Source organism: Sminthopsis crassicaudata, chromosome 3 (genome assembly GCF_048593235.1).
Source record: "Sminthopsis crassicaudata isolate SCR6 chromosome 3, ASM4859323v1, whole genome shotgun sequence".
In the NCBI taxonomy this organism is placed as follows: Eukaryota; Metazoa; Chordata; class Mammalia; order Dasyuromorphia; family Dasyuridae; genus Sminthopsis; species Sminthopsis crassicaudata.
This window is the reverse complement of record NC_133619.1, coordinates 612,587,962-612,605,542: the sequence shown is the minus strand read 5'-3', so window position 1 is coordinate 612,605,542 and position 17,581 is coordinate 612,587,962. Positions and strand designations below refer to the sequence as shown.

The 17,581-nt window shown below is 47.6% G+C and overlaps 1 protein-coding gene across 3 annotated transcripts; it reads left to right on the top strand.

Annotated features, from left to right (window-relative positions):
• The first annotated feature begins 52 nt into the window (after positions 1-52).
• Positions 53-16,599, top strand: SLC66A1 (solute carrier family 66 member 1). Of its 3 annotated transcripts, none has more exons than XM_074306076.1 (8): positions 53-183; positions 9,319-9,506; positions 12,106-12,235; positions 12,809-12,899; positions 13,398-13,540; positions 14,041-14,133; positions 14,633-14,818; positions 16,029-16,599. In XM_074306076.1, exons 2-8 carry the CDS (start codon positions 9,337-9,339, stop codon positions 16,107-16,109), a joined length of 894 nt encoding a protein of 297 aa, XP_074162177.1. In that variant the 5' UTR covers positions 53-183; positions 9,319-9,336; the 3' UTR covers positions 16,110-16,599. The 3 variants fall into 3 exon arrangements, with proteins under 3 accessions (XP_074162177.1, XP_074162176.1, XP_074162178.1); XM_074306075.1 differs by having other exon boundaries at positions 100-376; XM_074306077.1 differs by having other exon boundaries at positions 101-372.
• Positions 16,600-17,581: the final 982 nt, after the last annotated feature.

The window sequence follows — 17,581 nt, the reverse complement described above, 5'->3', positions numbered from 1 at the left end:
CGAGCTGTCGCGGATCTCTGGGACCGTCTGCAAAGACCTGGACAGACGCGAACACGGAGGCGGGACGCCACCTCCCAGTGGGCGGAGCGGAGGGACGGCGGAGATCAGGTGACCGGAGCCTGCTGGACATCTGGAGCCGGGCCGGGCTGGGGGAGCCTGGGTCGGAGCCGTCTACCTGCTGCGGTACGTTGGGGGCAGGGAGGCAGCTGGTCCAGGGCAGGGCGACTCCGGACCCCCGGGAACCCTCCAGTGGACTCCCCCGGCTCCCCAGGGCCGCTGCTGAGCCGGCCGGCGCCTTCCTTTCTCTTCTCCGGGAGGGGACATTGTAAGCGCTTGGAGATCCGGATCTCGTGGCTGGGGCTGGAGAGCGAGGTAGGTAGGTGCCCTGCGGCCTCCCACACCCTGCTGGATCCCCCAGGGGACCTCCTGGTCCGGCCCCCGGGCCCGGGGCAGCAATCTCCCGCCCGCTTCCACCACGCGCCCCAGACCCTTCTCGGGAATCCCGGCGTCTGGAGCTGCAAGCAGCCATAGAGGCAGCGGAAGCTTTCCAGATGGGGAAACTGAGGCTCTGGGACCAAGAGGGACTTCCCCGGGGCCTCCCTGAGCTGGGATTCCAACTTAGGGCTTGTTTATCCCGGTCCCAGCCTGGAGTCACGGCCCCGTGGGGCACGGAGGGACAGGGAAGCACCGAAGCCTCCTCCGTAGATTTTCCCTCATCTCCCTGGAAGGGACCCAGGAGTCCTGGGCCTCTCGTCCCCCTGCCCCTCCCCTCCCCACCTTTCGAGCCAAGCAGGCACTAATGAGCGTGCCTAAGCAGTCTCCTAAGGATGTGCTGGCGGATTTCCAAATGCATTGTAAACATCAGGTAAGGAAGTCAGCAGTCCTACCTTGCGTTTAAGCTGCAGAATCCACGGTTTGGGCAAAGTTGGACAGTCAAGTCAGCATTTATTAAGCACCTCCTGTGTGCCCGGCCCTGTGCTAATTGCAAGAAATAGAAAAAATGGCGAAAGACAATCCCAGCTCTCTAGGAGTTTACAGTCTGTTGGGAGGTGACAACAAAGCTATATACAGGGTTCAGAGGAAATAATCCACACAGGGAAGATGAAGGCTCAGGGCCTCCTTAATCTCCCCTAGTAAATGGCTGGAAATACAGCAGTGTCCCCTGTGCAGATCCAGCCCTAGAGATCTCCCCTGTGCTCCACTTTGTCAAGTCTCCCCTCAATGAGGTCACCCTAGTGTCAGTTTCATTGCGGTTTATGGCGCGGAGTGAACGCCGTGACTTGTCCACAGCTGTTTGCTGCTGCCTTCCCCCCCCCCCATCTCATGATGAGCTTTGTGAGGACAGGGGCTGTCTTTTGCCTTTCTTTGTATGTCCAGCGCCAAGCACAGTGCCGGGATGTTTAATAAATGCTGCCTGATTTAACCCTCAGTACCTCCGAAACACTTTAACTCACTAACGAGTGAGGGGGGGATTTTCATCCTGATAGTTCCTGTTAATGACATAATGTAGCTGGATAAAATACTAAATCCCTGATGAGTTTCCTAGACAAGGTCAGTTTCTTCAGAGGGAAGGAAATCCCCTGAGTCCCTGGGCTCCCAAACTGTGGGCCCCCTCCCCACGCAGAGATTTCCCTGTTAGTGTAGAGATTTCACTTTGGTGTTTGTTAGTGTCAAACTTAAAATAGAAATGGAGCTACTCGGGCAGAAGGACTGCGGCCTCTACATACGGACTTAAAAAGCTACATATTAACATCGTCTGTGTTCAGTTGCATTTTACTTATTGTGTTAAATGTTTCCCAATTTCATTTTAATCTGTTGGACAACTCAGAGTGTCGGAGCCCTAGGTGTCTGTAATTCATGAGGTATGCCCCGGGCCTAGGCTAGAGAGGGCTCCAGAATGCCGCCCAGGTCTCTTGGGTATTGAAGTGATCCAGGATTTTTGCTTTGGGACTAGGCCAAGGACTGTGACTGTGGCCAGGATGAGGGCCCAGGTGGCCATGAGCATTGTGGGACTGTGTGTTTGTGTATGTGTGTGTGTGTGTGTGTGTATGTGTGTGTGTGTGTGTGTGTATGTGTGTGTGTGTGTATGTGTAGTTGGGTGTTAGGACTGAGGGAGTCACCATGGCTTCCTGGTTATTGGGGAAGATGCACAGTAATGGGATTGTACTCTCACAGCTGAGGGGGGCTCTGTCTTTGACCTGTGCTGAGAGCCCCTCCAAAAAGAGCCCTACGGACTCTGTGGGAATGGAAGCTACTGAGGAAAGGATTGAGTGAAGAATATGAATGAAAGTCACTTTTTTAGGTACTTATTTCATTAGGTCCTCCGTGTTCCATGAACAAAAGGTTCCATTTCTTGGCTCTGAGCATTTTCTCCCGCTGCCTGGACTGCTCTCTCTCGTCTCGGCCTAATCTCTTCCCTGACTTCCTTCAGGACCCAACTAAAATCCCATCTTTTACAGGAATTCGGACATCTTTGGTCTCTTAAGTATTTCCTACTTAATAGGGTATATATTTGTTTACCTATTATATGGCTCCTTCTCTCTCCCATTAGATCGATTGCTCCTTAAAGGCAGGAACTATATTTTGATTTTTTTTTTTCTTTTTGGGTATCTTCAGTGCTTAGTACAGTGCCTGGCACATAGAAGGCACTTAACAAATATTTATTAACTGAAATATTTATAAAGCATCCAGCCCTTAGGACACAGATGTGAGGAGATACTCCTCTACCCCCAGAGGCTTCCATTATAACAGAGGAGACCATACTACCTGAGAAGAGGGGTCCAGAGTGGGCTGTGCTATTTGGAAGGAGCTGGAGAAAGGTGCAGCTGGGTGGGGAAGTAGGTGAAACACCAGGCCCGGAGTCTGGGAGACTCATCTTCTAGAATTCAAATTCCATCACCTCTGGTGTCTGTAATAAATGGTCTAATGACTAGATACGGATTCCAAGACACTCATTAGCAGTGTGCCTCTGGGCAAGTCCCTTAACCCTGTTTGTCTCAATTTCCTCATCTCTCAAAGGGGCCAGAGAAGGAAATGGCAAACCACTTCAGTATCTTTGCCAAGAAACCCCAAACGAAGTGCATCTCCTGTGCATCTTTTAACTGAGGGAAAAACATAGCATTCATGCTAGAGAAACTTTTTTTTATTAAAGCGTTTTTATTTTCAAAACATATACATGGATAATTTTTCAACATTGACCCTTGCAAAACCTTGTATTCCAATCCTCCCCTTCCAAACCTAGATGGCAAGTAATCCAAAATGTGTTAAACATAGGAAAATATGTGTTAAATGACTTGCCACGATCACACAGCTAGGAAGTGTTAAGTGTCTGAGACCAAATTTGAACTCAGGTTCTCTTGACTTCAGGGCTGGTGCTCTATCCACTGAGCCACCTAGCTGCCCCAACTGCTTCTATTCTTTAAGGAAAATCCAAGCTTACCTTTTATTCAGAAATTGGTTTTTTGGTGTACTCTAGAAGCAAAATTATGCTCTGAACTGACCCAGAAGCTTCTGAAATCTCCCATACTTTTTAGTGGTCAGAAAAAGGAGAATGAGGCAGGAGAGAAAAAATAGTAGTAATGATCTGAGTCTCCATATTCTGCCTAGAGCCTATACAGCCAGAAGGATCTTGGGGGAATGGTTAAAAAAACAAACAAACAAAAAAAAACCAACCACCTTCGACCCCCCCCCCCATCCTCCTTTGAGGAATACGCATTTATTAAGAGCCTAATTATTTTTGTTTTGTTTTTTAGTGTTAATATTTTTTAATGTGGCTGTAGATAGCTTTGATTACTTCATCTGAAAACTGTTCATATTTTTAAAATTATTTGTCAATTAGGGAATGGCTCTTATTTTTGGAAATTTGATTTATTTCTCTATATATTTGAGAAATGGAGCTATTATTAGAGAAACCTGCTTCAAAATTTTTTTTTCATAATTATGATTGCCAACTGTATTTCCCTTCATTCTATTCCCCTCCACCCCATTTATTCTATGCTTTCTCTCTTTTTATCCTCTCCCTCTTCAAAAGTGTTTTGCTTCTGACTACTGCCTCCCCCAATTTATCTTCCCATAAGCATAGCCTGCCCCTTATTTCCTTACCCTACTACTTTCTGTAGGATAAGACAGATTCCTATACCCAGTTGAATGTGTATGCTATTCCCTTTTTAAGCCAATGAGAATAAGGCTCAAATATGCCCTGTTACCTCCCCCATTTTCCCCTTCATTATTAAAGCTCTTTCTTTCCTCTTTTATTTGAGATAATTTACCCCATTTTTACCTTTCCTTTTCCCTTTCTCCCAGTGCATTCTTCTTTCTCACCCCTTTATTTTGAGTTTTAAAATATCATCCCTTCATATTCAACTCACACCTGTGCTCTTTGTCTATATATCTTCCTTCTAACTTCCCTAAGAATGAGAAAGGTCTTATGAGTTACAAGTATCAATTTCCCTGGTAGTAATGTTATCAGTTTAACTTTATTACGTCCCTTATTATTTCCCTTTGCTGTTTATCTTTTTATGCTTGAATCTCTTGTATTTGAAAGTCAAATTTTCTATTCAGCTCTGGGCTTTTTTAAATCAGGAAATCTTGATATTTCATTAAAAATCCATTCCCCCCTCCCCACCAAGGATTATATTCATTTTTGCTGGGCAGGTGATTCTTGGTTATAATTCTAGTTCCTTTGCCCTCCAGAATATTATATTCCAAGCCTTTTGATCCTTTAATGTAGGAGCTGCTAAATCTTGTGTTTTCTTGACTCTGGCTTTACAATATTTGAATTGTTTCTTTCTGACTACTTGACCTGGGAACTCTGGAATTTGGCCATAATATTCCTGAGAGTTTTCATTTTGGCATTTCTTTCAAGAGGTGACAGGTAGAGTCTTTCCATTTCTGTTTAACTCCATGGCTCTAGAATATCAGAACAGTTTTCCTAGATAATTTCTTGAAAGATGCTATTGAGGTTTCTTTCTTTTTTTTATCATGGCTTTCAGGAAGTCCAATAATTTCTAAATCATCTTTCCTGGATCTTTTTTAGTTTTGTCTTATTGTTTCTTGATGCCTCATAGAGTTATTTCTATGCTCAATTCTTGATTTTTAAGGAATTATTTTTTTCAATGAGCTTTTGTACCTCTTTTTCCATTTGGTCAATTCTGCTTTTCAAGGCATTCTTCTCTTCATTGAATTTTTGTACCTCTTTTATCATTTGGCCTATTCTAATTTTTTAAGGTGGTTTTTTTGGTGTGTGTGTGTTTCCCTTTACCAAGCTGTTGACTTTCTTTTCATGATTTTCTTGCATCACTCTCATTACTCTTCCCAATTTTTTCTCTACCTCTCTTACTTAATATTTAAAATCTTTTTTGAACTATTCCATGGTCTGAGATCAATTCATATTTTTCTTGGAGGCTTTGAATGTAAGAGCTTTGACTTCTTTATCTTCTGAGTGTGTTTTGATCTTCGTTATCAGCATAGTAACTTTCTATGGTCAGAATTTTTTTTCTGTTGTTTCTCCATTTTTCCAGCCTATTTCTTGACTTTTAACTCTTTTCTAAAGTGGAGCTCTCCTTCTCAGGACACCCTGTCCCAAGCTTCAGAGGTTTTATTCAGCTGTTGTCAGAGATACAGGGAGCTATAAGTTTTCAATTCATCCAAAGGAGTATGATCTGAGGAGAGTTGTATTTACTACTTTCCTGAACTGTTCTCTGGTCTGTAAGTGATTACAAACACTCCTTTCTGCCCTATGCTGTGCTAGTGCTTTTCCTCACTCTGGGACTGCCACTCAGGACTGAGACCTGGATCTAAGTATGGGCAAAGCAAGAGCCATGCCCCCAGCAAAGAGACCCCTGTAATCTCCTTCCAAGATTTGATCCCCTTCCCCTCTGTGGATCAAAAGCTCCAGAAGTGTCCCCTGCTGCTGCTGCTGATTTAGTCACTCTCAAGACTTACATCTGGTTTGTGGAGACCTGCACTGATTGTACTCCACTTCCACCCAGTGTAACAGACCTTTCTAGCTGAACTTCTAAGTTGTCTTGAGCTGGAAAATTGTTTCACCCCATCCTTTTAGGTGTTCTGCTGCTCCAGAATTTGTTTTAGAGCATTATTTAGAAGTCTTTTCTTCTATCATCTTGATTCTCCTTCCAGGTTAAGAGCTTTTAAATGACTTGCCTTGGTAGATTATGTCAGAAATGGCTTGAAAGAACCTAGTTCTTGCTGCCCCTAAAGTCTAGCATTCTATCCATGAGGCCATACTGTCTCTGAACTATGAGCATTTCTTGTAATCATTCTTCCCTAACATTTCATGAAAGAATGAAAGAAAATGGAAAAGATATCTGCAGAAGTCCAGGTTCAAGATGGGGTGCCCTCAGTGATTGTCTTTGCTGAGGACCTCAGGCCTTTCTCAGAATGTAGGTTCCAGGGAGAGAGAAAGAAAATAGAATCTTTCTCAGCTCATCAGTCCCTGATCCCTCCAAGGCTCTGTAACAGTCCTCTAGATAGAGCAAACACTAGAACTCACTCATCTCTATCTCTTTCAGGTTCAGTGGATTCAGAAGCAGAGAGCACAGGTTCAAATTCTGGTTCTATTGCTTATAGACCACAGAAACCTAAAAAAGCTGTTTCCCTTGTCTGGGTTTCAGTTCCTTCATTTGAAAAGTTAAGGGGTTAATTTGAAGGCCTTGAGAACTCTAAATCAATGTACTGTCCAACCCCGGGGAAGAGCCTGCTGCCCACCACCAGGAGAGGGGATGGACCAACAGGGCAGATTGAATCATAATTTTGGACTTGGTCAATTTGGGAATTTGTTTTGTGAATATTCATTGCATGGACTGGCTTTTCACTTTTCTTTTTGTTTTCTAGTTTGGGAGAGAAAATGGATTTTTTTGTTCATTGAAAAAATATGAAATTTTTGAAGATGAGGGGGTTGGACTAGCTGGTTTATGAGATTGCTCCCATTCCAGTGATTACAGATCTGGAGCCAGAAGGACTCAGACCTAGCTCCACCTGATCATTTTAGAGATTGACCAGCCACCCATCATCCTTTGACTCCTTGCAGAGTGGACAGGCAGCTCCCAGTGATTGAGATGTTACAGCTCCCAGGGAGCTCCTCCGGAGAAGTTGGGGACAAAGGGGAAGCTGTTTCTAGTTTTCTTTCACAACCAGCTGTAGTCACATGACCCCAGCCTCAGCAGTTTCCTAAGGTCACAAATGACAGACCTTGGATGTCCCTGGGGGAGGGGTATCTGCCAATAGTGAGAAATACTGTTAACCACCCCCCTTCCCCCAGGTGAAGAAGGAAGAAGGAGAACTGGTGGGAGAGCTGAAAGCCAAGAGGAAATAGGCCCCATGAGTTTCAGGGGAATGGGGCATCCAGACAACTCAGGCTGGGAGGGGAAACGAAGGACCCACTTTTGTAGGGTAATAAATGACCACACTGAGGATTCCATAGTTTGGGGGAATTCTCCCTACCAGTACAGATTAACATAAAGCCTTGGAGACCCCAAGACCCCAAGGAACTTGTCTGGAGTCCCTTAGCCCATGTGTCAGAAAGAGGGATTTGAGCCCTTCATTCTGTTTCTTAGTCATCAAATAGGTTAAATAGAGGCTTATTTGTACACTTAAATAGGGAATTATTTGTGCATATGATCTCGTCTGTTAGAATGTAAACTCCTGAGGGGACGGGAATGTTTGATTTTTGTCTGCTTGGGGCTTTGTGCTGTTGTTTTTGTTTTGTTTTATTTATTTATTTATTTTTTGCTTTCTTCCCCTCACTTAATAGTATTTTATTTTCCCCAGTTACATGGAAAGATATTTTTCTGTCTTTATTTGATAAGATTTTGCTTAATTCCATTGTTTTCTCCCTGCCTCCTCCCCTTCCCCATTCCCCAGACTGGAGCAATCTGATAAAGATGATCCCTGTGGCTTGTGGTTTTTGTCTCTTTCTCTTTGTATCCGGAGCCCTTAGCCCAATGTCTCACACACGATGCTTGCTGGCAGGACCAGACTTGACTTTGTCCCCCAGCTGGAATCCTGTGGCGGCTTGCTAAAGCAGATTAAGTTAACTGTTTACAAATCATTCGGTTCTCTTTGCCACCCTGGGGAGTGGAGGTTCTCATTATCCTCATTTGAAAGATGAGGAAATGGAGGCAGGGAAATGCTCTCTCTCTTGCTCAGGATCAGCACAGGTGCTAACAGCCTTTGATTCCTAATCGTCATCCTTTCCACTGCCCTGTACCTTACAGTGCTAAGTAGGCAGGTAAGTTACAACCTGTTCCTCAGGTTTGTATCCAAGGCTGATTATCTCCTCCCTCCAGACTGGGTTTAGCCATCAAGTCTGTTTAATCTGATTATTCTCTGGAGGGTTCAGGAGCTGGGGGTTGATGGGAAAGTGGATGAGGTCAAGATGTGAATTTAGAATAGCCTTCCTCATCCTAACCCTACCCCAGGAATCTTGAAGGGCCCAGTTCCAGGTTCTGGTGCTTTCCTGCCCTAACCTGGAAATCCTTTCAATAATGATAGTAATAATGATAATAATCTACTAGCATTTATAATAATAATAATCTACTAGCACTTTATGGCTGTGAAGCTTTTCACATGTTATTTCACTTGATTCTCGCACTAACCTTATAGAACAGATGTTAAAATCTCCATTTTACAGAAAACTTTGGCATAAAAATAGTAATAATTATAAAATGCTTTGTGTCACACACTATGCTAAACATTTTACAATTATTACCCCATTTAATCTTCATAACAACCCTGGGAGGTAGATGCTATTTTTATCCCTGTTTAAGAGATAGGGAAACTGAGGCAGACAGCTTAAGTGACATGGCCTAGCTCATTCCACTAGTGAGGCTGGATGTTAATGTAGGCTTTCCCAAATCGGGCACTCTAGAGTTTCCTATAATGATAGCTAACATTAATATAGTGCTTCCCCCCAATCAAGCTGCATTTTTAATTTTTTCCATTTTAATAGTTTTTTATTTTATCAAATACATGTGAAGATGGTTTTCAATATTCATCCTTGCAAAAGCTTGTGTTCCAGTTTTTCTCCCTCCTTCCCCCTCACCTCCTTCCATAGTCAGTAAGCAATCCATGTGCAGTTCTTCTAGACATATTTCCATATTCATCATGCAACATAAAAAAAAGATCAAAAACACAAGCAAATGAACAATGATAATAACAAAAAAAAAAAAGGTGAAAATACTATGTTTTTATCCATATTCAGTCTCCATAGTTTTCTCTCTCTGGATATGGTTGGCTCTTTCCATCACTTGATATAATACTTTAAGGTTTATATTTCTTTTGCTCCTTTGATTCTTTCAGAATAATTTCCTTTCCACCATGGTCTGGAAGCACTCTAAGGTGCTTGATGCTGAGAACTTCTCCAGCTGTCCCAACGGCTCCCCTTGGATCTGGGATGTGTTCAACGAGTGTGCCCAGGACGGATGGGACATAGCCAGTGTGATCTTGGGCCTGTCTTCAATATTCTGTTTTATTGGTGCTGCCTTCCCGTAAGTACAGCTGGAGTTACCTTGAGTGGCCAGCAGGGACTGTCGGCTTTGATCCTCTCTTCAGCTGAGGGCATGTGGACCCTCACTTTGGGGAAAGGAAGGGGGTCTTAGCCTAGAAAAGAGAAGCCTCATGGGATTTGTGAGGGAGGGAAGGAAAGCAGCAGGATGTCTGGCTATCTTCTTTAAATATTTGAATTTAAATTAAATATTTGAAAGAATATCAAGGACCCTAAGAGACAGAACTGGGACACAGTAGATATGGAGCGGCAGAATTAGAATTAGAATCTATCAGTAGATTCAGTCTAGAGTGGAATGAGCTGCCTTGGGAGGTAGTGAAGTTCCCCAGCTCGGCACCAGGTGAGCAGGATGACCATTCATGAGACAGGATTCTTCTGTAGGACCGGCTAGGGTGGGAAACCCTTCTAGTGCTAAGATTCTGGGATTCTGGGACCTCCTTCCTTCCCCTGCTCCAGAGTCTCCCTCCCCATCCTCATAGACCTCAGCCTGAGCATTGAAAAGCATTGCCTGTGCGCCCTTGAATGTTACTCAGGGTCTCTGAGCCTCTGATCATGTCTGAAGCCAAACCCAGAGGGAGATTAGCAAGTGACCTCCGCCCCTTAGCCCTCAGTCATTCACTATTTCCCATCATGAATGAATGAAAACATTAATTAAAATTAATCAAAAAGCATTTAATATGAACTGAGCTGTGGAGATCCAGTGGAGAGATACCAGGAGGCACTTTGTTCTCTGCTTTCTTTTTTCCAGTGACATATCATCATCATCACGATTATTTTGGGCTTTGGAGTGATGGCTTGCTCAGGGTCACACAGCTAGTGAGCATTTGAAGCCGGATTTGAACTCAGGCTCTCCTGAGCTTAGGACTGGGGCTCTATCAACTATAGCACCTAATTGTCCTCTGAACCCGGTTGGGAAGGGTTTCAGATTCCAAACAAAGAGTTTGTTTTTGATGCTAGAGGCAAATAGGGAGCCACTGAAACTTCTTGAGCCAGGGAATGACCTTCTCTGCATCTCTAGCCTCACTTCCTTTGTTGGAAACAAAAGCAGGTTTACTTAGCCTGGTAGGGGCGGGATATTTAGATCTGGGAAAGGCTGCTCATGCCAGGGGAAACTTCACTTCATGAGCTCCGCTTTTGTCCCTCCCATGGTCCAGGGTCTGAAGTCTCAGGAAGGAGCTCGAGTGGGCTGCTTTGTATTCAGGGGAGCAGGAAATTATGCTTCAGCCTGTGACAACTTTAATAGATTTTAAGGGAGAAGTAGCCTACCTGTATGGGGAGGAGAAATATTGTACTCGGCCCAACTCACCCCTGGTGGTCACATCTTCCAGGTCTTTTAGATCAAAGAGAAGCAGCAATTACTAAAGCGCACACCGCATGGTGACTTCCACAATCACGTATTAATATGCGTACATTTTATCACATTTCTATTTCTCTTGCTCACTATTCCCCAGTCACATTTGAATCTGGCTCGGGCCATCCTTGAGGGGCTTGTGGGCCCTGAGAGGCAGGGGCCATGTTGGACACTTCTGCTCTCTAGGTCCTTCTCTCAGCTGATGACTTTAGGACCATCACTACACATCCCGATCTCACACCTCCATTACTTTTTATATCCAGTCAGTCACCTAAGTTTGGATCTGTCTCCATGGCCCCTCTCCGTCCTCTCCATCCTCCTCAGCCCTGCGGCCGCCAGCCTGAGTCTGGGCCCTCACTCCCACCTCCTTGGACTAATGCACCAATCATATCCCATGTCTTCCTGTAACACTTTTCTCTCTCCAATTTGTCCTTTATGCACTTGTTTTTTATTATATCTTTTTTATTTACAATAATATGCATGTGAAATTTTTTCAACATTGATTCTTACAAAACCTTCTGTTCCAACTTTTCCCCTCCTTCCCCCCACCCTCTCCCCCAGATAGCAGGAAGTCCCGTACATATTAAATATGTTAAAATATATATTAAATCCAACATAAATATACATATTTACACAGTTATCTTGCTGCACAAGAAAAATCGAATTTAGAAAGAAAAAAAACCTGAGAAGGAAAACAAAAACTATGCACTTGTTAGAATAATCTTTCTTCCCTAGAAAGATGGCGTATCACTGTGGAACGTGAATATAAGACTTCATGTTAGAAGCTCTGGGATCAAATCCCAGTTCTCATTTGTGTGACCCTAGGCTGCTCTCTTTACTTCCCTAGGTCTCAGTTTCTCCATCTGTAACATGGGGGGAGAGGAAGGAGTTGTGAGCAGATTGAACCAGACAGCCTCTGAGAGCTCTTCCAGCTAGTTCCAGCTAGGATGATATCCTAAGTCATGTCCCCTCTCCAGGACTCAGTTTCTCTATCTGTAAAATGAGAGGTTAGATTAGAAGGTGGTTGAGATCCCACCCAGCTCCAGATCAATGAACTTATGAACAATGACTAGGATAGATAGCACCTTTGAGTCTCTTTAATAAAGCAGAGTCAGCTCCGCCATGACCTGGTACCCAGGCGGGTGTGGGGTCGGAAGAGACTGGACGGGGAAGGAGTCCTGGTTGTGAAGCTGAGTGGACGGAGGGTGATGACCTCCTCTGTCTTCCACAGCCAGTATATCAAGGCCTGCAGGACGGGCAACATGGACCAGGCCATATCCATTTGGTTCCTGATGGGCTGGCTGGGCGGAGACTCCTGTAACCTCGTGGGCTCTTTCCTTGCCAATCAGCTGCCTCTGCAGGTATCCCTTCGTCCTTGCCCCTGAGATGGGCTGGCAGGACGTTGCCACCACTACATCCGGCCTTGTGGGATGGGGGAGTGGACCCTGGGTGACCTGGGTGGGTCCCATTTCCTCATCTGTAAGATTAAAGGGGGTGGAAAGTGCCAGGACTTCTGAGAGCCGGTGGAGATCCTTCTTCATATACTTACTAGCCGTGTCCACCTCCTCGGGTCTCGCTTTCCCCGCCCAAGTCTCATTTCTATGAAACTTTAAGGCTCAGGAAGTCCTTGACCCACGAGCAGCCTGTGAAGGAGGTGGCGTAAATATTACATCTATATTTTCCAGAGAGGGAAGTGAGCTTACCCATCCTGCCTCCAAGCGGATACCGAGCCAGATCACAGACCCTCTCCATGTCAGTGGGGAAGAACCCATGGCCCTGCCGCCATACTGGGTGCAGCCAGGCTGGCCCTTTAAAAACAGACCTGGCCTTCAGCCCGAGGTCCCACTCTTCCTCACGTGCCTGAGCCGCCAACTCAGAAACCACCTGTGCCTTATGAGCGAGCCTTACTTGATGTCTTTTTTTTTTTTTTGCAGACCTACACCGCCATCTACTATGTGCTGGCCGACCTCCTCATGATATCCCTCTACTTCTACTACAAGTATAAAAACCGGCAGCGCTTCTTGAGTGAGTGGGGGCTGGGGGGGAGGGTTGGGGGAGCAGACAGAGGCGGGGAGGGGGAGAGCCTGGTGGCCCGACCACTGGCTGCAAAGGAGAAAGTCCCAAGGCCTTATCTGTGGTCTTGAGGTCTTTATCTCCTGAGATAGGGAGCCCTAGAGAAATCTGCTGATGGAGATCGAGAGATCGGCTTCTTGGGGCCTTGTGTGGAGCGTCTCCTTCCTCTCTTGATTCTCATTATCGGGTAGCTTCTGCCCTCTGATTGCCTCCCCCTGCTCAGCTCTGCCCATCACCGCCTCGTTCCTGATGGAATGGAACCCTCCCCCACGGGTTGTTTGGTCCCAGAATCTCGGTTTAATCTCCCTCCTAAGCCGTGTTTTTCAGTCTCCCGGATCTCCAGGAGGAGTTAGGGCCCCTTGAAATCCAACTGCTCCCACCCACACCCAGATTCAGCGGGTCCAGAACCAGGCCCAGGTCCCTAAGTTCCCATTCTTGTTCTCTGTCCAGTATCAGCCCCCATCAACACAGCCTTCCTGTTCGTCTCCTTGGGGGCGGTGTCCGCCATCCCCCTCGTCCTCCAGCTCAGCCCCTCCTCCCCACAGGAGGTCTTCCGGAGTAGGACCCTCCTGAATATCGAACCCACTGATAAAGTGAGTCTGGGGGATGGGAGGGAGGTTAAGGGCAGATGGCCTTTGAAGGGGGAGGGGTAGAAGCAGGTCCTCTCTGGGCCCAGGCTGTGGTTCACGATGAGTGGGCCCCCTAAAAAGAGGTAGGGGCTCCCCAGCACTCCGAGTGACTGCAGTCCGCCAAGAATAAAGCTTTGCATCTGGGGCTGGGTGGGATCTCAACGAGCTTCTAATCTAACCTCGTTTTACAGATGGGGAAACTGAGTCTTAGGGACTCGCTTGTTGGGGAAGTTGTAGGACCAGAGATTTAGGACTGGCGGAGGTCTCAGAGAATGGAGGCGTAGAACTCAGATTCTGGCTCCGTCCCACACTGGCGGGCGACCTTCCCCAGTCTCCCAAACGATAGGCTAGCTCTGTGGCCCCGGGATCCTTTTCAGCCCCAAGGCTGGGATGGGTGAAGAGCCAGTCTGTGTTGGGGGTGTTAGGGCTCCTAACAGCCGCTGCTGGCTCCCTCGCTCCCCCAGCCCTTCACCAAGCAGGAGATCATCGGCTTCACCATCGGCTCCATCTCCAGCGTGCTCTACCTGCTGTCTCGCCTGCCTCAGATCTACACCAACGTAAGTACTTTTGGGGGGGGGGGCGGCTCTTGCCTTCTGCATCCGTTCCTCGTCCTCCCCAAGGGCCCTTCCTCTCTGGCCGTGCGGCCGCTCTCTGGACTCTCCCGCCAGTGAAGTGGACCCTTCCTAGGGATGGATGGAAAGCAGAGGGAGGAGGGGTCACACACGCTAGAGTGAGTCCAGGTCTCCAGGATGATGGCATCCTCCCCAAAAATGGCTTGGACATCTTCACAGTCTCCTAAACGGAGGCCGGGGACTGATTGGAAGGAACCAGAGCTGCGGGGCCTGAGCTTGTGGGAGTCTTCCCAGTCTGTGGAGAAGGGTTCTAGGGGAGGCGAAGAGGGAGCCTGTTCTGGGCAATAATCGGGATTCCTGGGCCCCACACTTCCTGGTTCGGGGCTCCTTTGGTTTAGATGGGAGCCAAAGGTGGGGCCCTTCCTTAGAAGGCAGGAGGCTGGTTGGGGGGCCCAGGCCGTGCTGACCCCTTCTGCTTTCCCAGTTCCAGAGGAAGTCCACCCAGGGAATCTCCTACTCCCTCTTTGCCTTGGTGATTTTGGGTAACATGATGTACGGGCTGAGCGTGCTCCTGAAGAATCCGGAGGCCGGGCAGACCGAGAGCAGCTTCCTGCTCCACCACCTTCCCTGGCTCATCGGCAGCCTGGGCGTGCTCCTGCTGGACGTCATCGTATCCTTGAGGCAGACGGGGTGGGGGCCCCTGGGGTCAGGGGTAGGGGCTAACAGGACTGAGTTTCACACCTCCCATCAAAGGGGGTGATAACCTGGACTGGCCCCCGAATAGGGCTGGTGTGAGCCTTAAAGCACCATGGACACGGGAGCTCCTGGAAGGCAGTGTGGTGTAGTGGGCGGGAGCCAGCCTAGGAGGAGCTTGCCTGAGATTCGCATCCCACACCCACTGGCTGCCTGACCCTGGGCCAGAGGTTTCACACTCCCTGCCCCCAGGAAACCTAGACTCCAGGCAGCAGAGACCGGACCAGCCTGGCCCCCAGGAGGGTCTCTGCCCAGTTTGGGAGAGTGAGGTTGGCGTGTGGAGCTGGGTGCCGCGAGCGGAGCAAAGTCTTCGTCACCTTGGAAGAAATCGTTCCTGATCCATTCAGGCCGGATCAAGGGCTCAGGGAGGGGAGTCAGGAAGGCCCAATTCAGGTGTCTCCTCCAACATGTGCTGGCAGAGGGACCCAGGCCCAGGGAGGGAAGCCTCTGGCAATTAGCCCTAGAATAGAAGCTTCCTGAGGGCAGGGACTGTTTCTGCCTTTAGCTGTACGCGCAGCCCTTAGCAGTAATGAGCATTTAATATACCTGCGACCGGCTAAGCTCCGGGCCGCTTGGGATTCTGGTGGGGAAGGGGACCAGTGACGTCCCAGGCCCTTCCCCCTTCCCATGGGAGTCTGGTCTATAGCCTGGACCTGTGCTAGGCCCTCCGAGGGATATGTGGAGGGCGTGGGTCCTGCCCTCGAGGAATTTCCTTCTCTTGTGGAGATGGAAGCTATAAATATATGAAATAAACAGTCATTTTGGGGGGGAAGAGGGATGAGAAGTTCAGAAATAGTCTCTCCCTCATAGAGTTTACAGTCAAATAAGGAACTAAGACACACACACACACACACACACACACACACACACAATGCTCATTATTTCATGCTAAGTATATCTAGAGAGAGGGAGCAGTGAAGGGGATTCTGGAAGGTCTCCCTGGAAGACGTGGCCTTTGCCATTAGCTCCAAGGCTATTCAGGAGAGGAGAGGGGAGGAGGAAAGGGGGAGGTTGCGGGATCAGAGAGTCTGAGCTTGAGGCAGGGCTCAACGGCTCCCAGGTGGGAGTGGGGCAAGGAGCACAGCGGGGAGCCATGGTCTGTGGCTGTCCTTGACTTTCCCCTCCAGATCTCCATTCAGTTCCTCATCTATAGAAAGCCGCTCTCCTCCTCTGAGATAGAGCCCCTGCTGGGCCAGAATCCCAGCTGACCCCGGGCCAGGGCCACACTCAGGACGGCCAAAGGACCAGACAGACACCAGGGCAAGGAAAGGAGCGTGGAAGGGAGATGGCGGAGCTGCCCACCCCCGGCCGGGATGGGGTCAGGTGCGAAGGAAGGTGCCGGAGTCCGCAGGGAGACTTGAAGGTCTCCTGCCTTTTGCTGCTCTCCTCCCTAAATCATCTGGCCTCGGATATCTGAAAGCCTCCCTGAGCCTATCCCCTCCTTCGGTGAGCCAGGACCAGAGCCAAGGACCAGACCGCTGGCCTCCCAGCTTAGATCTCGGGCTCCAGGGCAGAGCAGGATGGGCTGTGGCCAGATCACCGGGATATGTCCCCTCCGGCCTTCCCTCGGCTGGGTCGCAGCCCCACCCTCCAACCTCCTCAGGGGCTGGCCTCTGGTCCCTATAACTCAGCTAGCCATTCTCCTTCCCCTCTATTTTACCCCCCACCAAATTTGCTAGTAAAATCCATCCAAATGGACAGCCCTCTGTTTGTATTTCTTATTTCAATTTGGGAGGGTGGGGACTTTACCCCGATCCTCAGCATGACCTCTGCTGCACTTGGGAAAAGGAAAAGCAAAGTTCCCTGGGCAGATCCTGGGACTGAGCGTCAGAGCCATGGCAGGAGCTCGGCAGGCTCCCGGCACGCAGGTGGCCAGGATGGGGACCTCCTCCCGTGAGCATCATCTGAATGTCGTACCTGGAGAAGAGGAAAGGGATCTTTCCATTTCCTATTTGGAAGACTGTATTGTGGAAAAGGGATTAGATTTTTTCCTTTTGGCCCCAGAAGAAAGGCCAAGGGAGCAATTACTAACAGGCATTGCCTCTCAGGCCATTAGAAATATTTAGGCTTGGTACTTAGAAGAAGAAACAGCTGATAATACTAGCAATAGCTAACATCTCGCCTTTTTTTATTGTTGTTTTTATTTATTTCCCCCACTTAGGCGCATTTTATTTTTTCCAATTGCATGTAAAGATTTCAACATTTAGTTTTATGAGATTTTTTTTCTTTTATTTTTTTCTCTCTCCCTCTCTTCTGATGGTAACCAATTTGATATATTACAAACATACGATCATTTAAAAATATTTCCATATTAGTCATGTTGTGAAAGAAAAATGAGAAGAAAAGGGAAAAACCACAAGAAAGAACAAGAGAATGGAAAAGGACCATGCTGTGATCTGCACTCAGACTCTGTAGTTCTTTCCCTGGACGTGGATGGCATCTCAAGCCTATTGGGATGGCGTTGGGTCCTTGTATTTCTGAGAAGAGCTAAATCTATCGCAGTTGATCATCGCACAGTGTCGCGGTTACTGTGATCAACGTTCTGGTTCTGCGCGCTTCGCTCAGCATCGGTTCATGCGAGTCTCTCCAGGCTTTTCTGAAATCCGCCTGCTGGTCGTTTCCTGCAGAACAAAATCATTTACCAGAACTAGTTCGGTTATTCCCCGACTGATGGGGATTT

Coding starts and splice junctions, on each gene's coding strand:
- SLC66A1 (XM_074306076.1), top strand. CDS start 9,337: ATGGTCTGGAAGCACTCTAAGGTGCTTGATGCTGAGAACTTCTCCAGC. Junction 12,236..12,808: donor CCAATCAGCTGCCTCTGCAG/GTATCCCTTCGT, acceptor TTTTTTTTGCAG/ACCTACACCGCCATCTACTA. Junction 14,819..16,028: donor TGCTCCTGCTGGACGTCATC/GTATCCTTGAGG, acceptor TTTCCCCTCCAG/ATCTCCATTCAGTTCCTCAT.